Below are 25979 nucleotides of genomic sequence, written 5' to 3'. Positions count from 1 at the left end.
GCCTCCTTCAGTCTATCACACAATAATCAGGTCAAAGATCAAAACCACTGACTTCTTTGAAAATGGATCTATTTTCTCCAAACAGCCTGACTGCTTCATCTGATCTGATGAAGGCTGAGCTGCTTGTATCTCTGGAGACCGGAGAGCTCTCGTGGTTTACTCCACTCCCCACACAGCACACAGGCTTTGGCTCGAGTCTAACACAAATCATTTCTTGTGCTGGAGTGGCAGCACATGTTGTCTTGACCAAATATGGCTGAGTGAAAACACCACAGTCTCTCTGCAGCACACTGGAATGAAAAGCAGGTCTCCTTAACGGGTGTGAGAGTGGGCCATGAATGCACCGCAGCTCCTGCTCTACAGGCTGACTGTGTGTGGAGCTGGTGGATCAGAAGCCACTAAAGCTCACTAAATAGTGGTGGAACGGACCCTTGTTGATCCTCACGCATAACAACCATGGATTAATTAGCTAACCATCCTAGGGTGAAATATAGTTTTACTGCTGATCGTAGTTGCGATGCGTTCAGGCTGTTCAGTGGAAATGAGTATTCGGTGAAGGTAAATTATAATGTTATCATATAAAATGATGAACTTGAATAAATCCAGTTGTTTGAAGCAGATGTTTTCACAGCAACTTAAATAGATATTAGAGATGAATTATGACCCGTTTACACTAGCTCTAAGCAATCATTAAAAATACTAATGACAAGATGCTTTATCAATACAAATATAATCAATTGATATGTGTTGATTATGCAAATAACCACTATAGATGACTTTAACAGGGTAACAGGAGAACATTTAGAATTTTTGATGGTTTACTGACTTCAGAGCGGTTGAAATGATTTTTGGGTCGGTAAAGAAAAGAAATGGTCTGTATTGTTGTAGACCAGCTGCTACAATCAAACCAATCAACAAAAACAATCGGACTCAGGCGATATGGATCACCAATGATCTGCAATTGGTATTGGTGGAAAAAAGGTTTGATCTCTAAAACTTATATTTGCTTCCTTTTTTTGCGCCGATTCCATTTATGAGTCAAATCTGAGATATATTCAGAGTTTTATGATCCATGTACGTAAGACTGGTTTCCCGGACGCTGCCCGGAGGGTCATGGGAATAACGCCGCCGGATCGCTAGATAAACCAAACTATTTATGAATCAGTATCTATTTCCCCCGCGCTGTTGGCAGAAGAGCCGATCACTGCGACATGGGAATGAATTACAAAATAACATGTTTGAATATATGTCTCGCTTTCTCCCTGATGGTCTGACAAAGTCGCTAGACGCTTTAAAGAAATATTGTGGCTAAAGGGGCTAAAAGGTCACTAAATCTAGAGCCAACACTGGTGCTGGGTCACTATACGGTGAGTTTGTCTCTTTGTAGTGCTGTCCGAATGTATAGTGAGAATTATTATGGCCTATATTATATTATAGCCAACTGATGACCACTAACCGAGCACTATATACCATCATGCACTGCACTAAAGGAATAATGTCGGAGGAGAGAGAGAGCAGCCAATCGAGAGAAATCCAGGAGTTGTGGCACAAAGAAGATTTCATGTGAGCAGAGCAGCACACCACAACACAAAGACTCACAACGTACTTTGTGTTCATTCACTGGTTTGTGACATCGCATACTGCTTTACTACTTCTGTTCTTACCTTTCACAATAAAAGCCCTGGACAAAAACGCTGCAGCACCGTTTACCTGGGGAACAGGAATTTACTCAGGGCATTTCCATAAGAGGCAGCTCAACTCAATCACAAAAATTGATGTCTGCATTTAAGATGGTAGTCTACCAGCCGACGTTGATCTGGCACGCTTTAATTGTGCGACAGCGAAAGTAGTTTCTGAAAGTTGTTTTTTTTTTATTTTCCCAATGAGCTCACAACATAGTCCTCTACGTAGAACTCGCTGGAGGGTGAGTAGGGAGCCGTGAAGGAGTGAGTGATTCCACACTCAACCTGTGGGTGTGTGGTTGTGACAATAGCTGCTTACCGTGTGTGCCGCTGTGCGTGTGCCACGTAACAATCATGCGAAGCATGGGTGTAAATTTGACCGAGCACAATCAGCTTCATCTGAGACTGATAAGCAGGTCAGCTGACATGGTCGGTCAATCTGATCAAATGGCTGATTCCGGTCACGGGCCGATCGATTGGAGCATATCTACTCATCTTTAACAACTAATACCTTCCTTGACTGTTTTTATATGGGTTTATAGTGGCTTACTCTACTGCCAGGAATACATAGAATATAAAAACATTTTAATGTCATCATGTATAAAGGCTTTGCTTACTATAGGGTGTGCTCGTTTGTTAGAATAATGTTGGGATAGCAGTTTGGCTGAAGTATTGTTGCCCCGGTAAGACATACCTTGAATCCAGTGTTTTAATCATTGCTCCGAACCCGTCTTCCTCGACTGTCTGTAGCGGGACCATGTCCTTGCATAGATGGGTCATTATTGCGTCCGTAATGTCGCTCCACCGCTTGCTTTTCTTCTCATATGCAGTGCCTCGAGCAAATACCTCTTCAAGCGATGTCTGACCCTTTGGCTTCACCGTTTCACTCGCGTTAACGTTACTGGTTGACGGCCTCCAATCCGACGGCCGTCATCACACTCTTGGTATTCCAACACATGTTTTCTGCTGAGGTGATGGAGTAAGTTGCTCGTGTTACCACCAGCGGCAACAACAGTGGCTCGAGAAACTCGCAAAACGTTGAATTTTTTAAAATCCAAACAGCAGACCCAGCTCTTCTCTTGGGCACAGACTCTATTGTTGCATCTCCAGTCTGTCTTTGTTCATCCTGCATCGCTCTGTTCTTTAATGTAACGTTACTGTAGCGATGGAGCCTCTCGCTGTTAACAGACTGTTGGGCTAGCGGGCGAGCTGTACCCAGCATGCCGTTCGGCGGTGACATTTTATAAATGTACAATTATTAGTGTTACAAATTGTTTATTTGTCACAAACTGTTGTGTCGTGGTGTTTTGCCCTGTTAAAGAGCGTTAGTTGTGGGTAATTAATTGTTGTTATAAAGTTATAACCATGACTAGGGGTCCCTCTCAATACACTTAACACAACTAGCTCCGACTGCAACGCTCTTGGTGGCGAACAATATATTCTGCTGCCTGTTGAAGAGTGAAAGCAGTTGTTTCGGCTATGCACCGGTATGACGGTGTGTGAAAAATTCATATCATACGGGAAATTAAAGCACTAGCTGGCACATATCACATTTCAACTGTATACACACATTGCTTGTTCTTTATTGGCTGGGACAAACAAACGCTGAGGCACAAATATCTGCGATAAGCTGATGGTGGCCGATAGCGTCAGCTGCCTGATTGGTTGACCAGCCTCTGATCTAAAGGTTTTCTGTGAGAGATTTCACAAGGAACCTGTAACAGATTTGCTCTGTAACATTTATTGGCTACAAAAAAAAAAAAAATCTACAAAGAATCTGCTGGCAACAGCTACAAATCAGCTGATGATAGCTTTTAAAAAGAAGAAGCCCAAAACTGTTAGTCATCTCACATGTATTTAATGTAACAAGAGAAATCATGAGATTCAGGTGAGGGCAAGTTTAAGTGATTGGGTGCCATTGTGTCGACTTTCATTTGTTTTCATACTCAATTTACAACAACAATTTCACAATTTACAATATGACAGCAGCATGTACGGGGAAGGAACTGGGAACTAACTTCAACTCAACACAGACCGATCCTTATTTCATAACTAATATACTGGTTGATTATCAAACTCATTTCCCAATGGTGTGTGTCTGGCTCTCCTCTGCCTGTATGGAGACCTTTTGTCCTGACTGTGACCGACTGCACCGCTTTTGCCAATCTTAGGACTCAATGCTGTGGCCTGCAGTTTGGATTAAACACAGAGAACATAAACTGTGCAGTTGATCATTGTCACCTAATTAGATCCGGATTGTTCTCGCGGTCAATATAGTTGCAGCCCAAGACGACGGTATGGGAGCTCTGTTGTGATGTAAAGTGCCCAACAGTAACAGTAACATTTAAAGGTTTATCAGACACTAAAACACTGTACAACATGCTACACAGTCATCTACCAGGACTGTAAGCTTGCATGCATGTGGCTGGCCAATGCAGGGCCTTGTCCTATGACGTTGTGTCCCCTTGAAGCGAAACCTGGGCCAGATGACCCTGAGCCCTCTGCTCTGCCACCAGTGCAACAGTCTTCTCTGCACGTGTTCAGTACTCCGGTGGTGCATTTAAATAATCAACTGACATGTTGGAAATCCAAAGTGCTAACTATTTTGAACAGCTACACTGGAAGGCAGAGTGAGAAGCTGTAAGGTGTGTGTGTGTGTGTGTGTGGGGGGGGGGGGGGGGGGGAGACGTTCTTTTTCCTCTCCCAGCTCCATACAGCGTGAAGTCGCTCTCAGAAAGCCACAGAGAGGGTTGCACAACATCAACATTTCAAATAGACATGAAGTGAAGAAAAGCAAGACGCTCACATTGGGGGGCTGGAACCAGAGGATACTTCTTCCTACTTTCAACACTAAAAATACTTCAAATCAAATCAACAACTGTTTTCGTTCTTTAGTTTGTCTTAACAGACATCATCTGAGAATAGAGAAACAGTCCACAGTGAAACTATTTTCATCCATCGGGTCCAATCTTCTCTAAGTTCAAACAACACTGATCATTACATGCATGTGGGCCTCATGTAAGAACTCCTATTATTGCATAAAACTACTTTATCACCACAGTAGTAGGGAAACAATGACTTTAACTATTATGTAAGACACTAAAGAATGTGAGCCTTGACTCGAGGCTGTGCTCTGACAGACCTTCACAGACAGCTCAGGCTTCTGACAAACATATCTCCATCTATCACACTGTAGCTATACTATTACAGTTTAATGTGAACTGTTCTGGTAGTGAACATACAGCGTGCTATGCCATTTAGAATCAAAAAACGACCACGGAATTACAGTATAGGTTTATGGACATCCGTGAAAATGTCCTTTGGCAAGGCAGTCATATCATGTGCCAACATGTACACGCTGTTATTAGGCCTCACACAATCCTCCAGACCAGGTTTTCGCATACCAACCTGTCTTCTAGTCCACTACTGACACAAGTGTATTGCTCGGAGTAAACACGTCTATCTGCAAAGTCCTCCGTCCTGTCGCACACCACATCACAGTGGTGTAAGAATTTACAGCCGGAGGCTACTTTTTCTTTCTCGCTTGTCTGCTAGCTGTTAACACGCCCAGCTGTGTTAGACCAGAACTAAAAGACCCGACAGAAGGTCACATGCGAGCTAGTCTGGACATACAGGTCCGGACCAGGTCTGAACACGTTACATGGGTCATGAAGCGGAGCGGCTGCTGTAGGTCAGCACCGAGCCGGACTGTGGAGGTGGTCTCGAGACAGTAAGCTCTTTTAAATTAGGAACTTTGACAGAGCAACACTTCTCAGAATGCCAGACTTACTCTACAGAAACTTGAACACATCTCTGCATGTTCCTCAATAGCCTACAGGACATTGAGTTTAGTGTGCGTGTGTACGTGTGTGTGTGGGTGGGGGGCATATTTCGCTGTCTGTCGCAACTGTGTGGTGTTACTTACCAGCACGTCGTTTCCGATATGTTCATTAACTAGCTTCACATACACGGTAGTTTGAACTGCGGCCTAATCTGCGTAAATTACTTTTCGGGAGTTGTCTCGCTCCCACGTCGAGTCTAATGCTGACGTCAAGGACTTCTTGTTAGAATGGTGGAAACTTTTCAAAGTAAAAAAAGAAGAAGCATTAAGCCTGACCTGAGCGCGTGAATCCACTCCCGCCGGCGGCCCCTCGACTTTGAAAACCAAAATAGTTGAAGGTGTTGGGATTATTCCGGGTAGAGAGCGAGCTTTTGAGCAAGGGGAAAAGCCAGACAGCGTCTCTTGGTTCCCCTCCCTATCCGCCTCAGCAGTGCTGCTGCTTAAACTCCACCCTAGCGGCCGCGTCGCTGTGCGGTGGGGCGGTGTCGCTCTTCCGTGGACATTTCGGTGTACTGCTGCTCTTTGGCTGAGCCATCCACGACTCACCAATGACAGAAGCCCAACATGCCTACATGCCTATATAACTGCGGTCAAGTGAGCCGTCATCCGCAGAACGTTGGTCACGTCAGCCGGCGCTTGAAATGTAATGCTTGTCTATTCGTGGTGCTACGGTCCGGGTGCTTGGATAGCCCAAAAAGCCCGGAAATAGACCTATATTTCATCAATAATTTGTCCAATTTGATATAACAAGTCAAAAACAACGTCATTTTGTACATTAAGTGAAATGCAACAATAATAAAATCTGAAGTTACACTGCTGTATAATCTTTAATTGAAAAAGGGTTCGATAATTATAATATTACCTAATAATAATCTTTGATCTGTAAAAAAAAACATTTCCTTCATTGGTTAGCTAAAATTACCATTGGAGTTCTGTTAAAGATGACCCCATATATCTCTATGTCAAATGTAATGTAATTCTACTGTACAGTTTTAGAGAAAACTAAAGGCAAAGTCAGCTCAAATGACATTTTGATATTCATGATTTACCTATATTTGACATTTTATTAAGACAACTCCTTAAGAGGTTATATCAAAATTTAACTGGACTGTTGTTCATGATGACCCTAACTATGTACATGTCTAATTTCATGAGATATTACTCTACAGTTTTTGAGATAATTAAAGTGAAACTTAGCTCAAAAGACATTTTGATATTCAGAATTTCCCTATATTTGACATTTTATTAAAACAAATCCTTAAGAGGATATCAAACAATTACTATGCCCATGTATAATTTCATCAGATATTACTGTACAGTTTTTGAGAAAATTAAAGGCAAATTCAGCTCAAATGAAATTATGATATTCATAACGTCCTCATATTTTAACTGTTAAATAAAGATAAGATAAGATAATCCTTTATACTTTTTTAAACAGTTCCTTAAGAGGTTGTAGTAAATTTTCAATGGATTCTTGTTCATGATCACTCCGACTATGTCCTTTAAAAACCCCATGTCATTTTGCTGTATGTCTAATGTTTTGATTGTCTATATTCAAAATCTAGACATTAAGCTTAGTAAAAGCCTTGGTCTTTTGTGTCATTTTGGACATATATAGCTCTACCTGCCTCTACGTACCTCCTTAATCTACGATAACTATAGTGTCGTGATTCTTGCTGTTGCCCTGTGTGTGATTAAATCTCCTCTCACACGACTCACATTCCAAGTGTGTGCGCACGCCGGTTTGTTTCCATAAACATATTAAAACATGCTAAAAATAATGCAAAAAGATGTGTTTATTTATTTTTCAGGGACAATGCACACTAATCAACAGTTGCACTGTAAGTGAGCCAGAGTTAGCCAGAGAGGCTAATTTCCATCTGCTGTCCCTGGCCAGATGATTCAAGGCAGCCTAAAATAACAAAATCTCAAATTGAAACAGACTTAAAATTCATAGAGAAACAGACAGCAACGTATAGACAAAACCGAAACACAGCAAAAGAAAAGTGTACGACATTAAAGCAGAGCAGACACAACAGGTTTCAGCATGCGTCACACAGAACAGACCCACCTACAGGACAAGCACCTATAACACTGAAGCACTTAACATACACATCAAAAAAATGGAAAATAGCAACACTGATCAAGACAAATGCACATATAGATGAAACAAGCAGGCAGGACAGATAGTACATCAATGCTTGTGTAACAGACTTGGAATGGCATTGAAGGAGACAACTCAGAGGGTAGCTTTCCAGCATTTATTCACTGCAGAAGACAACATAAATCACAGTTTCTTCCTGGTCTCACTCTCTTTATACATCCGCTCCCTCAACAGTAAGAAACACCACTGTCTGGGGAAGTCGGGACTAACAGCGACATCAAATGGACAAAACGAACAACTACATGAGGTGGAATGATTAACAGAACCCGCAAAAATTATAACATTAAACAAAGGAAAATACATACCTGCAGAAGACAACATAAATCAGTTTCTTCCTGGTCTCACTCTCTTTATACATCCGCTCCTAAACATGCAAGACAACAGAATTCACACAAAGGAATGCCAAAGTATCTGCGTCGTTACGTTATATGACAGGGCAGCCTGACGTAAAAGTAAATGGCGCCAAAAAGGCTAACTGAAACAGCCACTAATCTTATATTTTCCACAGTCAAAACGGCACGTAACAGCTTGATAAGGTCATCGCCTTAGCAGTTACTAAAGTACGTAGCGTAAACAGTTACATTCCCGAAGAAAACAACAAAACAGTGCAACAACATTATTCCACACAACTTAGCCTCAACAGTACGAAACACCACTGTGAGGGCAAGTCGGGACTACACTTTGGAGGTACAAAAGAGGCGAGACGCCGCTTCCGCAGGAAGCATTAACAAAATAAAATGCTAAATAAAAATAGCTCATAAAGATAGAATTCACACATACTCAACAGAATAATAAAGTACATTTTTAACTCTGTTACATCTGCACACCTGATTGGCAACAATCCATTTCTTTAAGTTATGCTTGAATGTTTGGTACGTGTTTTGTGTACGTATGTGTGGTGGCACAGCATTCCACGAGTGAGCTGCCTTCATAGAGAATGTAGATTTACTAAACGAGCTTGACCTATGTGGAATGACACAATCACCTCTTGAAGCAGATCTAGTGAGTCTGCTGCTTTGAGTGCTTTGTTTAATAAAATCACTAAGTGGAGGTGGGGCCATACCATGTAAAATTTTAAAAACCAGACACACATCAGTGAATTTAATGATGTTCTCCCAAATCAGGATATGGTGTTTGGTGAGAATATTGCAGTGATGGTGAATTTGGGGTTTTTTATCAAGTGTTTTTAGGGCTTGTTTATGGAGAATATGAATGGATTTTAATGTTGTGCTGCTGGCTTGTGCCCAGCTTGTTAATCAGTAGGTCAGATGGGGGATAATCATTGCATTAAAATACAATGTTGCAGCTTGCATGGTTAGACAGTGTCTTATATATCTAAAATTCATGAGATTAAATTTTAAGACATTTGTCACATGCTTTACCTGTTTTTTAAAAGAGAGATTAGAATCAATAAAAATTTCTAAATATTTAAAATCTGACACTACCTGTAGCCTCTCACCAGCAATATAAACATCTGGCTCCAGTGACACTTTGCAAGCCCTCTTTGTGAAGAACATACAAACAGTCTTGTTAACATTCAGGTGAAGGCAGGAATCTGCAAGCCATTTAGTTACATTTGTCATTGTGGACGTGAGTTTAAGTGCAGCTTGTTCTTTGTTCTTTGCGTGCACATAAATCACTGTATTGTCAGTTTGAATATCACACCCATCGCAGACAGCCGACAAATCATTAATGTATAAACTGAATAGTAAAGGTCCTAAAATAGAACCCTGGGGTACTCCCTCTTGGGAAAAGTTAAATTTTGACAGTTTGTTAATCAGGACATTGTGATTAACCGTATCAAAAGCCTTCTTCAGGTCAAGAAAAACTGCTGCTACTACACCCCCTTTATCCATTTTAAGCTTCACATTCTCTAAGAGGAAGCAGTTGGGTGTTTCAGTCGAATGATTAGCCCTGTAACCAACCTGCATAGGATGCAGCTGATATGGAGAGCTGTTGAGATGTTTAATGAGTTGCTCTGCAATACATTTTTCAGCAATTTTGGAAACAGCAGGGAGGATACTGATTGGCCGATAATTGGAGCCATTGGTTGAATCTCCTGACTTAAAAATGGGTGTTACTATGGCTGATTTCCATCCTTTTGGAAACACACATTGCCTGAGAGATTTGTTGACAATGCTTGTGATCGGGTGAACGAGTGTGCCTTTATGTTTCTTTAGAAAAATAGTCAATTCCATAAACATCTTTGGCCCTAGAGTTCTTGAGTGAGCCTAGAACTCTGGTGACAGTAGATTCAGAGACTTCTTGAATAGCGAAGCATGGTTGACCTTCATTTACTGGTGTAGGATCAAATTGACCAATACTGGAGCTTCGAGTTAAAGCTTCCACTGAGTTGATAAAGTATGAATTGAAAGCTGTACAAATTACAACTTCATCTTGTGTAAGGCACCCGTTCACATTAATTTTAAGTTGCTTCTTGGAATTGCTGTTCTGTTTGTCTGTCAACTTCTTTATATTATCCCATATTATTTTAGAATTACCTCCTGCTTCATTAATGATCTTAATAAAAAAATTAGGTTTTGCTTTTCTAAGTTATTTCGTTACCCGATTTCTCAGCATTACGAATTTCTGCCTATCATTTCCTAATTTAGACTTGAGTCCAAATTTTAACGCATTGTCCCGTTTTTTCATTAAATTCCAGATGTCACTATTTAGCTATGGAAGTGTGTTTTTTTGATTTTGTTTAATTTTGGCTTTTTTAAGGAAACTGTTAATTGTGGTCTGTATTGTGGATAAGAAGATGTTGCTGTCTTCCTCCACACTTGCACCCGTTAAACAGTTGCTCCAATCAATTCCTTGTATAGCATCCTCAAATGAATTTTGGTCACATTTCGGTATTCTTAATTGATAAGCCTTTCTGGTAGAAGACACACTAAAACGTTTCTTTGTAAGTTTTCTTGTTAAAAGTATCAAATTATGGTCAGACATACCAGTTACCATATTGTGTGTTTTGATCATTCTTTCAGGTTTATTGCTAAAAATCAAATCAATCTGGGACTGAGAAGAGTGGGTTATCCTTGTGGGTTTGTTCACTTACTGGGTCATATTAAAGCAATCAATTGTACGTTTTAGGGATTTTCTTCCAGACTTATCCTCCCAATTTACATTAAAATCACCCATTAATATAACCTCTTTGTCGAAGTCACATTCCTTTAACATGGAATTAAGCTGATCGTAAAATTCACATTTGGACGATGGTGGTCTGTAGAGACATATAAGAGTAAGAGACATTTGAGATGATAGTGACACTTTCAGACCAATACATTCCAATTTGACATCACTTGACCACTCAATCTGGCTGCAGTTAAGGTGTTCTTTAATGTAAAACATTACTCCTCCTCCTTTACCACTAGATCTATCTCTTCTAAATACTGTATATTGTATCCACGTACGTTCAAAGCAACAGAGGGTGAGTTTATATGTAGCCAGGTTTCTGAGAGACATAGAAAGTCCAGGTTTGAATCCACAACAAGATGTTTTATTTGATCCATTTTCGGCAAGAGACTTCGTATATTCAAATGCCCCCCAAACAGTCCTTTAGGTCTTGCGTGCGTATCCCAGAGCACCCGGGCATGATTGACCGTTTTGAAAAGTTTATATTTACGTAATCTTCTGATAGCTGGATTCAGGCCACTTTGTTTCACTTTCGTTGTTACAGCGCAATGTTTTCGGAGTTTTCAATTTGTTGTGAACAGGTATCCATATCAGCGTGTGAGTTAGTCAGTGGACTAAAATGATTGACAATTGAGTTTGTATTATCAATGGGTAAAATGTCTCCTCCGTCGCAGTATGTGATGGTGTTGTTCTCACGGCTGACCCACTTGTTGGTGTTGATCCGGACGCCAGACTGGTTGGTAGCTGGCATACTGCTGCTGGGACCTGGGTGTAGCCTAGTGGTAGCTTGCATGCTACTGCTGGGGCCTGGGCCTGACCCGGTGGTAGCTGGCATGCTGATGTTTGGGCCTTGGTGTAGCCTGATGGTAGCTGGCATGCTGCTACTGGGGCCTGACCCGGTGATAGCTGGCATGCTGATGTTGGGGCCTTGGTGTAGCCTGGTGGTAGCTGGCATGCTACTGCTGGGGCCAGGGCCTAGCCCAGTTGTAGCTGGAATGCTACTGCTAGGGCCTGCGCTTAGCCTAGCGGCAGCTGGCATGCCTCTGCTAGGGCCTGGGCCTAGCCTAGTTGTAGCTGGCATGCTACTGCTAGGGCCTGGGCCTAGCCTAGTCGTAGCTGGCATGCTACTGCTAGGGCCTGTCCCAGCCAGGTTGTAGCTGGTATGCTGCTACTTGGGCCTGGGCCAGACCTGGTGGTGGCAGAAAGTTTGTTTCTTCCATCCAGTAGTTCACATTTATCTGGATGAAGAGTAGAGCCACCAATGCATTGCTGTTGATCAGTAGCCAGCAGTCCCAAAGGGAAAATATCAGTTGGTTCCCTTCCTTCCAGTACAATCATAGCAAACTTGCACTGATTCATGAAGATAATCCTTGGACACAGGACTTTCTTGGTCTAGGATAATGTTTGCTAGTGGACCAGGATTCAGTTGTATATCCCCACTTAGTAACAGCAGAAACAGTAGAGTGCTGTAAACATACCTTTGTTTGCTTCTCTTGGTGCGTTGTTTGCTGTCTCTACTAGAAATTCCATTGAAATGTTCTTTCTGCCAGAAAATGGAATAAACAGTCAAATATCCGTGTCCAAAGAAATTCAATCTTGAGCAGGTGGAACAAGCAAAAACCACAAGCAGAATAACAGTGTCCAAACACCTCCATTTTCTCTGTAGCTTTTACTTGATTCTTGTCTTTGATTCAAGTATTTCTTTGAGTTGAAGCATTTTCGTTGAAAAGCATCGGCTAAAACTGATATAGTCTGGAGTAAAATGTTAAATAAGAGGATTGGTGTGGAGCCCAACACACCACACCTGTCCTCGGCGGCCATCTTGATTGTTCATATCGTCAGCATATCATACTGTGCTCTCCTTGATATTAGCACTGTGATCACCACACACCCTGTTAAATACATGCCTCTCCTTCATTCAAGACACAATGTATTTGCAGTTGTATATGGTTGGCCCTGATAAAACATCAGTATATATTAATAACAGTAGTTATTATATTTACTGAATCTGCCATGTTTTACTATTTGTCTGAGTGACCTGAATCTCCTGTTTGATGAGGTGCTCCTGGACCCACCAGACTCTTCTCACAGTATGAGAAACCACCAGAGGTGGAGGTTGTGTGATGCTTCAGTCAAGCGATAGTCTTCAGACAACTCAGCGTGTCAGGATGACCACTGTGACCAAGATCACAGAGCTTCATTACCAGCTGACACAACTACAGTATACAAAAAAACGCTCTGCGCAGGCACCCCACCTCACCGATATCACTGATGCCTGGTAGATGGAGAACCTTCTGTACTGGTCCATAGACATCCCGTGCTAGTTTGTACTGTTTCCAGTCAAGATGCTCTCTATTGCTGTTCTGTTAAACTCTGTTGAACCGGAACTTGGCAGGGGCTCTGTTCCTTTGCAAAGCTTTTTATGTAATTACACAACTTAAACGGGTGCTGTGAAAAAAACTTTAACTATGCATGTAGAGGGGTCAAAAACCTAGTCCATTTAGCATTGAAAATGTGAGTTTTGCATGTAATTATTTATGTAATTAAATATGCAGCATTGACAAACCCTGTCCCGTTGGGCAACATCTGTAAAGGAGATGTGCTGGACAGGTGTGGGGATACCCACAAGCCTCTGGCTGAGCGTCGCTGTGTTGGACTTCTCCACAGGTAACTTGAGGGCCCCCGATGTGACTGTGAGTGCCCTGAGAAAGACCCTGGTAATGCCCTCACCAAATAATTGATCCAGATCAACACTTGTGTTTATTTCAGGGGACATGCGGAAATTGACACATGTTGCTGGCTTAGACTGTACATAAGAAGTGGACGTAGTCATCGTGAGACATCACCATTTGGTTTGTGGACAGATGTTATGAGGCCTCGAGTTTGGCAATTTGTCTGTCGCAACCAATGACTGAAGTGACCCTATTTGGACTGTGGAGGAGTGATGTAGAGACGTCGTATACGGCTCTGGTAGAGACCTGTCAATCACAGTAAGCCCGCCTTAAAGCATACCCTGCTTTATGGTCTGTTTGACTCTAAATGGACCATCATTTTCTAAATGAACATCATGCTGTATTGAAGAAGACTTGAAACGAGAGATTGAGACCATGAACTCATGTCTACTGAGGTATAGTGCGAGACTCTTGGACTAAAAATGGGACCATCACCAAAAGCACTATTAAGATCTTTTCTCAGCGCCAACCTAGGACCTGGAATGACCTCATGACCCTGATGTGGAGAATCTCCTTCGTGAGGGACATGTATACCCTCCACAACACTCCTTAGTGCTGAATAAGGACTGAAAGCCTTATGAGATGGGAATAAGATGTGAACAGCTCTGGTCAGACATATGTCGAGACAGTTTGTCAGTTACTATTACGACTCCTAAACTAGAACTCCATGAAACACAGCACTTTAGTTTGGATTCATATATTTCCCTTCAGCTATTTGCACTGTGGTTCATATTCACAGCAGCTGATTCAGTTTGATTGACGTCTCTCCAAAACACACATTCATATCTACCAATCACTGGCTCACAAAGTGCTTTCACAACGCAAATAACTCTTGCACAACTGTCTGATCTAGTTTATACCCATGAAGGTGAAATCTATAATATTTTTCTGCCAATATATCATCGGACTGCTGCTGCTCTCAAGCTTTTAATGAGGCGGAGCCAGCGCTGCTCTGTTCCAGACTCCCTGGTCCCTCAGCTATCCGCCATCTCCTCTGAACTGTGTGTAGTGACTGCACATCTGGAGCCAAGGCACATTATATTAGGACAAGTGAGCTCAGCATCTGTCAGTTTATAAAGGAATGGATTACATAGAATCAACCTTTAATAGGACACTGGTCATTTACACTTTTTTCAGCCTTGTTCCATTTGTGTTGAAACAGTAGTTTTAGAGGTGGAGATTCAACATCATGGTCATTCTGCATTATAGAAGAGGTGCTGAATAATCAGTCTGCTGTCATTGATAGAAAACAAACAAGAAAATATTAGAAACATCTTCAACGTCCAACACCACCACTAAAAAGTGATTGGAGGTAGTGTTCATTGCAGGGCTGTTGTATCAGACTGTGTTATTCTCAGCAAACTGCTGCTGGGTGGAGCAGCGAGCCTGTTCTTACTGAAGCAGATGTGGATGTTTGGAGTGTAAACCTGACCCCTGTGCCTCACATTGAACAAGCTGCCCTGATGTCTTGAAGAGGACCACAATGTCCATGTCAAGAAAAACTACCATAAAATGATATATTATTATTCTTCACTTTTACCAAGTTCTCTTTTGACCAATTTCAGTCTCATAACTACCAAATCTGCATTAGTTTTCAGAATTTTAACCCTTTATGAAAAGTTAAACAAAAAAGTAATTTTCTGGATACTAAGTGATTTGTTTTCAGTCTGGGATATGTCAATGATTAGCAACAACATAGATGATGATGCACTTCATCAAATACAGCAGTGCTCCATTATAGAGCCGTGATGACCCTAGTGGACACCAAGAGAACAGCACGTTTTTACCCCACAGAGCAAACATGAGAACATGTACAAGTACAATGTTGAAGACTGTAAGCTTGATATGATATAATCAAACATTGTGGTTTTATTAGGTTTCCATGGGGACATTTTTGTCCTTCAGGGTTTAAGTGTCTGTATTTTTGGCTACTTTATTATATACTCATCATAGGAGCTGAGGTTCAACTTCCAAAATTTGAAAAAAAATTAAAACTAAAACTCACCCCCTTGCAGAAACGTATGCCTTGTACATTAACATAAAAATGCCAGAATTATAAAAGAAGTCCCTAGTGACGGACAAAGGTTAGGCTTTAACACTAGATGTATCTCTCCTGTGTGAGTCCCAAAGGGTAAAGGGGAGTTTCATGACTCATTTTCAATAATCTAAGAATGTTCTTCTGTCACAACTAAAAAGACATTTTGCAGATTGTACTGAAGGATGACACTGGTGTAATGTTTTTCAGTTAGTTGTTACTTTTTAGAAAAAGTCTAAACCCACTGACGTCGCCTCACTATTGTGTGTTCCACGACAGCAGGAAGAGCTCCCAGGACGGCTGCAGTCGGACTACTGCAGGCCATCATGGAATGACAACTAGCTGGCTGCTTTCTCTTTGTCTGGAAGGAAGAACTGTTACTGTACACGTGGTGGGAGTGACTCAAAGACATAATCATCTAGTCTGCAAAAACATTAAAGGACTACCGTGAAAAGGTCTTTGTTTTCAAACGAGACACTGAAACCACAGAAAGTTTGTCATTTGATAAATGATTAATCAACCATTTGTTCATTTAATTGAATTATTAAGAGTTACAAAGTATTTCATGACAAATGTTGCCGTGCATCTCCTCAAGCCGTCTCTGTGGAGACTTTGAAAACAATCAGAGCAAATTACTTTGGAAGGTTGAGTTAACCTGACGTAGAACAGCAGCAGCTACACACTCAATGGGTTTAGGCTTTTCATGGCAATACATGACTGGTGTTATCCAAAAAAGCTTGGGTGCAACATGGAACACAACTCCCACTTTAACATCTTCATGTTTCCTACACGAGTCACCTCCCTCCTGTGAAGCTCTCTGGGAGAGTCTTGAGTCCCACTGCTCCTGATGGGGGGGGGGGGGTCACAGGGTCACATGATGAAGCTGCAGAAAACTGACCACATCTTTTCATAGAAAACTGAGGTATTGAACACAAAGAGCAGAGTGGGGTGGGTAGGCGCTCCGCCTCCGGCTGCTGTGGCGTCAGCACTTTTTCAATGTATTAACACGGTTGCGGCACACTTCCCTTTGATCTTTTAAATCAGCAGGAGGCCTGCAACCACATTCATTCTGTCCATTTCCTCTTCCCGTCACTGGCTGCCAGCTGCCAGTAGGAAGCCTGCTTGTTTAACTCAACATCAGCAATAATCTTTGCAAACATCTGCCTGTGCTTCTCCCAAATAGAAACGGTCCACTTTGCACAAATGCAAAAGGAAAATATGTACAATTGTTAACATTGAAATAAAGGATTGCTAAAACAAATGATTATCGTGATCAAAATAGACTGTGGTCAAATATGGACTTTACTGTCCGACAGTATTACATGTGGACAACAGGGGGACGATGGGAAGGCGTCCACACGGCTCCAACCTAATTTAGTTAGTCTGGTGTTTTCAGAGGGGACACTGTTGGGTCTTACTACCCGTCGGACCTCTAGTGTCGTCTAGTTGTTAGAGTTTCCTTGATACCTCTCAGAGGTAAGCTCAGTGCTCAGTTGCTGACGGCAGCTTCGGGGCCAGCGGTGGCTGCAGGGATGCGAGGCATCTTCTTGGCTGGACTGGGGATGTGCTGGAGGAGAAAAACAACTGCTGGTTAACAAAGCACCAAATGGTTCTTATCCGACCTGCTGCTCCGTTATGAACGCGCACTAATCATATCAGTAGGACAACAGTCACGTCACATTCACCAGTCGGCTGCTCTAAACTCCTCCTCCTTTACAGAAAGACTGTTTCATTCGGTCATTTTTTATGCATGTAGATGTATGCGATGAATGTAATCAAGTCTTTTTAGGACTCGATACTGACGTCACTGTGTTCCCAGACCTTGGTTCCTTTGATCTACATTAGATAGCATGTTCAAACGTTTAGTCCTCCTGTACCTCGGGGGCAGTGCTGGAGCGAACTATTTCTGGCTCTGCTGACAGGTCATTGTCCAGAGGTCTTTGGGCGTATTCCCTACGGTGCTTGTCATCTATTCGGGTCAGGTACCATGTCCCCGGGAACAGATCCGCCACTGGGCCTCGAGGGACGTAGCTGGCTGTGAGGACAGATAGAAAGAAGAAAAAAAAAAAAAAAAAAAAAAAAAAAGAAAAAAAAGAAAAGTACACCCATTGATAAATGCATTCCACTTTAGTGTTGTTGGTCTGCTAAGGACCATTAACCCAAGTGTCTTTAAACTTTCTTTACATCAAAATCAGCTTTCTTCTTGAATTCAGTATTTTAAAATTGGATAATTTTGGTCAGACAGCGATATTAAAGCTACTAAGAGGATTTAGTCCTTCCTGTACTAGCTCACCGCGTACTGCAGTACAGCCTGAAAGTTCAATATTGTGAGTCATGTCAAGCTCCATCTTCCCCATAATTTCATAGTTTAATAGTTGTGATGAACAGCAGCCAGAGAGGTTGAGCAGCCATTGTTTTCAGGAGTTTCTAAGAACTTTACTTCCTGCCAGACTTGTGACGGTCACTGTGAACGAGCAGAACCAAACATGAGCAGCAGTGACAACAGGGTCATACCGAGGTGGTGCGTCTCTTCTCTCAGCTTCATGTTCTCAGAGAAGACAGCAGGCGAAACCTTCTGTCTCGAGTCCAGTCTGGCCTTCAGGTCACTCAGGCTGGACACAAGTTTCTCCAGACCAGACCCTGAAACAAAGTCAATGAATCACATGAAAGAACACACCTTCTGTTAGCTTCTACAGTTCTATCATGACATCAGGTTCTAACTTAATCCACATCACACAGGTGAACCGGACCGTGGCTGACTCACCAGGTGTGTGGTCCTGTGTGACTCTGAGAGAATACAGAGTAGCAGCAAATCCTGAACCGTAAGAGAACACTCCAACCCTCTGTCCTGCCAACTGTGATGATGTGTGTCTGCAACAGAGAAAAACAAACAGTCTCCTTACATACGCCAACACTCAATTGTTTCTACCAGTTCAATGAGCCACACCAGAATCTATGAGAGCCATCTCTTTGCAGCCAGAAACTTTGGTGACTTCACAGTGACGTCCCCGAACCACTGAGACTCGCAGTGAACTGCATATACAGTGTAACAATTAACTGTTGTCTAAAGATCTCACCTTACAATTAGCTGCAGGTTATGTCAAAATAATGAGTTTGAGTTGGTAGTATTAGGTAAATAGGAAGGCTCTGCAGTGACTGAATGAGCCCCGTTAGGCTCCGCTTCCTCTCACACCAATGCTGCACTGCCTGTAAAAAAAGGAGGGACTCGTCCAACAGATCCACTTGCATTGGGTGCTGAGGACCTGGGTTCAGGACCCGTCTCCATTATGGTTCAATATCTACTGAAGCAGAGCGTCTACAGCAGGGTTAGTCTGTTCTTCAGCAGACACTTTGTGTTTTTCACTGCTCAGGTCTTTACTGAATCTAGAAATGTTGTTTTGAGTTATTATAATCTGATGTAAAACACATTTTGTGATTAAATGATGAGATGAATGAATGAAAAAAGTCAGACAGACTTACTCTGCGAGGACTGATGCCAGGCAGCCATAGACGGAGGGCGTGTACATGTTTCCATTCTGGTTAGAGATCAGCAGGGAGGGCTTGGTCTTCCTCTGGAACAGATCTGCACTGGCCTTCATAAAGGCCTTCTCCACATCCCGGTCAAAGTAGGTCTCTTCTGGTCGTACATCTCTACCATCCAAACACACACACACACAATTCATCAGAATCACCATTCCTGATGTCATAGAATAACTAGTTTGTACTTTTGCCACCTGGTTAATAGAGAAACCATCTTTGTTGAGTGAAATACTGAGATTGTACGATTTGAAGTCATATGTTGACAAACAACTTGTTGCATTTGGCGGATAAAGAGGAAATGTGTGAAGACTAAAGTCATACCACATGCAGAGCAAGAGTATATTATATTTTACATGCGAGATGAAATACTACAGTATATTATGTCTTATGAAGTCAAACAACCACTGGACCCATGTGACCAATATGTTCTGTGCCTGACATGTACCACCTGATGACTCCATGTATGACATGGTCAGAGATAAGAGGACTGAAGCTACAGGCAATCAATCAGCTCCCTGGGGAACAGCTGAGGCCAATTCAAAACTAGTTACAAATGATCATATCTGTGATCCTAAGAGATCAGGCTAGCATCTTAATATGTCCAGTCATAACATTTTCTATGAAAGTTCAAATATGAGGCATTGTCAGTGTTACAATGTGCTATGAGGTGACTTTCCCTGTACAGTAATGTGCATTACATGATCATAGGAACATTTTGAGCAGAAATCCATTGTGCTTCTCTGCAGTATAATCTTTTTATTTAGTATACAAGATGTACTGTAACTGCATGAATAGAGGCGCTTCAAGATGGTGGCTGGCTTGACTGCTGAAAGCCTCTGGCACTTCCGCACATCTAGGACATGACTTAGGAGCTGACTTAAGCTCATTTTAGCGCTGGTTTCAGGGGACCACTGGAGCACCAGTTACATGTGCACTTTTACCTTGTTCGTTCTATGTGAAAAAAAGAGGTGGAGAGAGCCGGACATCCAGGAGAACTAGTGAAAGACGCACGCGTCTGTGTGCTGATGCTAGAGAAGAAGAGGGAGGTTTTCTCCCTAGTATGCACGATGTGTAAAACAAGCTGTTCATTCACAGCATTACCATAGAATCTAATATTATCTATGTAAAGGTTACAGCTGAAAACAACGTCCACATCGACAGGAGTGCTCCTTTAAATCCGGACTGTATTCAAGAGGCCCGTTTTTCTTAAAGGACCACACCCCTGTCTGCTGTCCAGCTGTATTAGTTAGAGTGTACCTGAAGGCATCGAGGCCTGTGAAGGGTCCCGTCTCAGTGTTGGGGCTGGGGTGGTTTAGAAAGTCATTCAGCATCAGTCTAGCCAACGACTTCTGCACTAGCTTGCAGTACGGAGAATGGAAGACTAGATGGTCAAAGTCATCCAGGCTGAAACGCTCCTCTGAGCCCTCTGTGAAGAAGAAGGATTAGATCATATGAGCCTCAAGAATTTCTAACACACTGGGTTCCATTTCATTGACACGGTTGCAAAGAGCAATGAGAATAGCTTTTATCCAAACGCAATTCACCTGGCTGTGCTTTATCTGCATACACCTCCTCGTGTTGCACCTCTGCACCACGTACAAAATACCAAGGGGACAGTTTCTCTGCGAGATGTCTCTGTGCCGCCTAGAAACACAGCCCATTATATCAAGTCCAGAGAGGAGAGCTGCAAATGTCCATAAAGACGCTAAATGTACATTGTTGACACATTAGGTTAAAGGCTCATCTCATTAAATTACTTAATGGCCACTGAACTGAGGTAAACCCTTTAGCACAGAGAACGTCCTAAACCCTCTTAACTCATCAGGCTCTTATCGGACCAGTCCCTCCACATGCTTCAGCAACATCCTCTTTCCAACAGAAGGTTCTCTGACTAACAGATACACCAGGTAAAGAAGAAGGATCACACCGATACCGTCAACTGCTCCCATCATGTAGCAGCAGTATTATTATGGGCTTTTCCGTCTTCAGATGTACGGTCTTTAACATGGAGCAGTAATAAGGTTCAATGAGTCACTAATGCTGACTTTCCAATGCATGGTACGGTTCAGCTCGGCTCCACTCGCTTTTTGGACAAGGTGCTTTTCTGAGATAGATAGATAGAGCGGGTAAAATAAGTATTGAACACGTCACCATTTTTCTCAGTAAATATATTTCTAAAGGTGCTATTGATATGAAATTTTCACCAGATGTCGGTAACAACCCAAGTAATCCATACATACAAAGAAATCTAAACAAATATGTTCAGAAATTAAGTTATGTGTAATAAAATGACACAGGAAAAAAGTATTGAACGCGCTTACTGAAATTGAGTTAATACTTCGTACAAAAGCCTTTGTTGGCAATGACAGCTTCCTGTATGGAGAAACTAGGCGCATGCATTGCTCAGGTGTGATTTTGGCCCATTCTTCCACACAAACAGTCTTCAAATCTTCAAGGTTCCGTGGGCCTCTTCTATGAACTCTGATCTTGAGTTCTTTTCATAGATTTTCTATTGGGTTCAAGTCAGCTGATCATCTGGGCCTTTCTAGCAGCTTTATTTTATTTCTCTGAAACCAGTTGAGAGTTTCCTTGGCTGTGTGTTTGGGTTCATTGTCTTGCTGAAATGTCCACCCTCGTTTCATCTTCATCATCCTGGTAGATGGGAGCAATTTTGGTCTCATCTGACCAGACTATATTCTCTGTATATTTCACAGGCTTGTCTAAATGTTGTGCCAGCAAACTTTAAACAAGCTTCAACATGCTTTTTCTTCAGCAATGGAGTCTTGCGTGGCGAGCGTGCATACAGGCTACGGCAGTTGAGTGCATTACTTATTGTTTTCTTTGAAACTATTGGACCTGCTAATTCCAGGTCTTTCTGAAGCTCTCCACAAGTGGTCCTTGGCTCTTGGACAACTCTTCTGATAATTCTTTTCACTCCTGTGTCAGAAATCTTGCGAGGAGAACCTGGTCGTGGCCGGTTTATGGTTAAATGATGTTCTTTCCACTTCCGGATTATGGCCCCCCAACAGTGCTCAATTGGTTTCAGAGAAAAAAAATAAAGCTGCTAGAATGGCCCAGATGATCACCTGACTTGAATCCATCTATGGAAAGAACTAAAGATCAGAGTTTATAGAAGAGGCCCACGGAATCTTGAAGATTTGAAGTCTGTTTGTTTGGAAGAATGGGTCAAAACCACACCTGAGCAATGCATGTGCCTAGTTTCTCCATACAGGAGGCATCTTGAAGCTGTCATTACCAACAAAGGCTTTTGTACCAAGTATTAAATCAATTTCAGTAAGCGTGTTCAATACTTTTTCCCTGTGTCATTCCATTTTATTGCACATAACTTAATTTCTGAACATGTTTGTTGGGATTTCTTTGTATGTATGGATTACTTGGGTTGTTACCGACATCTGGTGAAAATTACATGTCAATAGCACCTTTAGAAATATATTTACTGAGAAAACGGTGACGCGTTCAATACTTATTTTACCCGCTATCTATCCATCTATATATATAGTAATACCCTTTCATGTAGGCAGGACTCATCTGATCGTCATAGCAACGCAACGTAAAATTGCAGTGACACCATCCTCAATGCGACACAAACAGCGTGGTCTCTCGCAACCAAACAGAGGAACCTCTGTACTTCCACCACGCTGTGGGTTTGCAGGCTGAATTATTATTATTATTTATTTATTTTTTTATTTTTTTAAAATCGTGCCGCCATTGATGGTACATTTAAAAATGGCGTTCCATGATGATTCTCTGTGACCAATCGGAGGTCTGCAGTGTTTTTACTCCACCTTCTCGTATCCGCTCTGCTCCCTTGTAACCTCAACTGAGCTGGTACCAAAACCAGTACCAGGTACTAAGTCCATCCACAACTTCTGCTAATGGAAAACCAAACAGGGACCATGATGGGGAAACGGGGTATTGACACCTCTGCCCCTCTTGGGCTTGCATTGTCTACAAGGAGCACTTTGAAATGGAGCATCGGTCTATATTGATCATAGACTACAGTCTTAACCCACCTCTTTGCCACTGTGCGTGGATCTTGTTACGATACACAGAGTAGCAGCGGTCCAAGGCACTCAGGTAGCACTCTATTGACAGCTTGCCGTCCACCACTGGATACTCGGACATCAGGTCTGGCTTGTAGAAGTCATATGCATGCTGCATGTGGGTCCCTCGCAGACCTGCAACACAGACAGCAGCAGCAGTTGGATCAATTCAAGTCCTTCCATAAGTAGAGCTCATTCTATGCATTTATGGCTGCCTACACTAAGCTGGAACATTTTTTTAATCTTCTCACAGATTAACTTTTCTATTGCTGTTTATAAACTTTCAGAGAATGACTGAGATAGTGTCTGGTATTTAAATGTATAGTTCAACACATACAATGTCTCAACTAACCAGTGCACATTGTAAAAGTCACTTAATTGTCCCCAAAAAAAATTCACACAAGACAGATATGAGACGACAGAGAGCCTGGCTCTTATGCACATGTTCCTTCCAAGTGTTTGACGACAATGATCTCAGTGCTTAACAGCAGAGAAGATTCAATTAAAACTTGGTAAAAAAGTGAAGTAACTTAATCAGCATTTGGATGATGGGATCGGCTAAATAACAGTGGGGTCTTATCAATACATCAATCATTGAAGAGTGCTGCCTGACAAGTTGTGCACAGTGAACAGGTCACATGGCTGACCTCGTTCAAAGGCCAGAGGAGCATTAGGCCCGACCAGCATGGCCACAGCACCAGCACCTCCCGTCGGTCGGGCACTTCCTGTGGCGTAGACCGCAATGTCCCCCGCTACAACCAGAGCATAGCGCCCTGCAGAGAGGGAGCACGAGGAGAAGCATGTTTATACACAAACATACACACAAGTCGATTCTCTAAAATGTATTCATCAGCACAGAGGCACAAGACTGTTTCAGCAAACCATCCTATAAGAGTGTATGTAACAATATATTTGTTAACAATTAAGACTGACTAAATGCTATTATGTGCTAAAATGGAATCATCTCATCAATCAGGCTTTAGCAGTAATCAATATGCAACTGAACAAAACCTTCTACACTTCTGATAATTCATAGACTATACAATGAATCAATCAATGGGAAAAATAAACTATGTTCACTCACCATCCCATGAGCTGGACTCCACCCAGTTGACGGCATTGAAGAGTGCAGCCGTACCCCCGTAGCAGGCATTTGTGGTATCAATGCCCTCCACATCTGTATTGCCAGAGTCCTCAAACAGCTGCATGAGGATCGTCTTGACAGACTTGGACTTGTCGATGATGGTCTCTGTGCCGACCTCCAGTCGGCCCACGCTGTCATAGGACAGACTGTTCCTCTCCATCAACCTTTGCACCACCGTCAGGCACAGAGAGTTGATGTCCTCCCGGTCTGAGCAGAAGCCCATGCGAGCTTGGCCCAGGCCCACAGTGTATTTACCAGCTGTTACACCGTCTAACTGCTCCAGCTCGGCCTGGTCCACATACTGGGACGGGAAGTACAGTTCCATGGCGATGATACCCACATCTTTGGGCCATGGTCCTAAGCAGCTGATCGGGGCTGATCCTGGCATCCTGAATGGGTTGAGAAGAGGTTACAGGTTCAGCATTACATCAATGTGATAAATATGTGTGTTGTTACTGTTGGAGTAAAACAACCTTACATTTGTCTACAGTGTTGGAGCCAATCAGTGCTCCTGATATACAAGTGTCATTTGTTTGTTCAGGTGCATCAACACACAAATGTACTTTTTCGCCCTTTGGACATGTTAACAGAGAACTGAGCAACTGTTTGATAACCTCACAGTCCACTAGAGCCAACAGTGGAGCCACAAAGCAACATTAGACAATATGGTTGTGACATTGTTCCGCTGTTAGCTAAGAGATCTTACGTTTTTTTAGCTAATGTAAGTTTAGCTATCCGGCAAGGTCACAGAAAACACTGACCAATAACTAGCATGCTAGCTACGGCCGTTTCAATAGTAGTATGACATGTATTGTGCTGGTTGAGATACTATTCTGCTTTAACGTTTAAATACTAACCAAACACGCCAGGAGCTAAGGTTAACAGAAGACGTGAAACCAGAGAATGTGGCTAACGCTAGCTGTAACGGCACAGGGCTAAAGTTAAATGTGGCATATTTATTATGTCTTAAGTTTGACAGCTAGCTAGCCTACGTACCTAAACGGCTACATAACGCTTGTGTTTGGGAGATAAGAGCAGATACAAAGGCTAGAGGAGAGCAACACTGGGTGAAAGGTCAATGGGATCTTCTAGAATTTGGGTTAATTCCAAAATCTGAAACATTAACCCGTTAGACTCGGTCACGTTTTAGGGTCAATGGTTGAAGAAAAGACAGATTTGTTGCCTGAAAGACTATGTGACCATTTAAAAAGAAAAGACTTTTACTTTTGCTGGCCCATAATACAGCAGTTATATTGCCACCCGGACCCAATAGGTGACGGACCGCTTCCTTTCTGATGGGGCTGGAATTTCCATACAGCCGCCTGATGTAACGCTAGCTGTGTCTTGTTACATTTATAAAGCTAACTTACTGTGATAGACATGAAAGAGTGGCGAGCTATTCTGATGTAATTAAGATTCCACACCGACACCCGCGATAACAAGCTTATGTTGACTAATATCGTTTATCAAGACTTAACAGACGATTATAACACGTTCAACTGTTTAGGTGATACAAAATATATAAAGTTGCAGACCGTAACGTTACATGGATTTTCTCACCTGAGCGTGACGGTAAAAGTTACTAAAGTTACTGACGTTACTCCGTTATTTGTGTCCGGTCCACCACTCTCTGACGGTCCGG

General features: G+C 42.3%; 2 protein-coding genes across 5 annotated transcripts in view; both read right to left on the bottom strand.

Moving 5' to 3' along the window:
• Positions 1-5966, bottom strand: part of tln1 (talin 1) — a 93122-nt gene extending 87156 nt beyond the window's left edge. For 3 of the 4 annotated variants that reach the window (XM_031875782.1, XM_031875786.1, XM_031875785.1), the window contains exon 1: positions 5800-5966. The gene's annotated coding sequence lies outside the window, so the exon portion shown is untranslated. The other variant, XM_031875784.1, reaches the window with a different exon arrangement.
• Positions 5967-16452: 10486 nt separating this feature from the next.
• hmgcs1 (3-hydroxy-3-methylglutaryl-CoA synthase 1 (soluble)) lies at positions 16453-25979 on the bottom strand. Its single transcript, XM_031875771.1, has 10 exons — positions 25898-25979; positions 24278-24726; positions 23841-23966; positions 23164-23328; positions 20387-20555; positions 19070-19240; positions 18354-18460; positions 18104-18229; positions 17467-17624; positions 16453-17156 (listed from the first exon to the last, which is right to left on the bottom strand). The coding sequence occupies exons 2-10, from the start codon at positions 24723-24725 to the stop codon at positions 17079-17081; spliced, it is 1548 nt and encodes a 515-aa protein (XP_031731631.1). The 5' UTR covers position 24726; positions 25898-25979; the 3' UTR covers positions 16453-17078.

Source organism: Anarrhichthys ocellatus, unplaced genomic scaffold (assembly GCF_004355925.1).
Source record: "Anarrhichthys ocellatus isolate YVR2014 unplaced genomic scaffold, GSC_Weel_1.0 scaffold95, whole genome shotgun sequence".
Classification (NCBI taxonomy): domain Eukaryota; kingdom Metazoa; phylum Chordata; class Actinopteri; order Perciformes; family Anarhichadidae; genus Anarrhichthys; species Anarrhichthys ocellatus.
This window is presented reverse-complemented; position numbering and strand designations above follow the sequence as displayed.

What these genes read in the sequence shown, in the direction of transcription:
- hmgcs1 (XM_031875771.1), bottom strand. Translation starts at nt 24,725, where the DNA reads ATGCCAGGATCAGCCCCGATCAGCTGCTTAGGACCATGGCCCAAAGAT. An exon ending in CCACGCACAGTGGCAAAGAG is followed by an intron (nt 20,556 to 23,163) that starts GTGGGTTAAGAC and finishes TCTTCTTCACAG; the next exon opens with AGGGCTCAGAGGAGCGTTTC. An exon ending in ACAGGCCTCGATGCCTTCAG is followed by an intron (nt 19,241 to 20,386) that starts GTACACTCTAAC and finishes TTTGGATGGTAG; the next exon opens with AGATGTACGACCAGAAGAGA.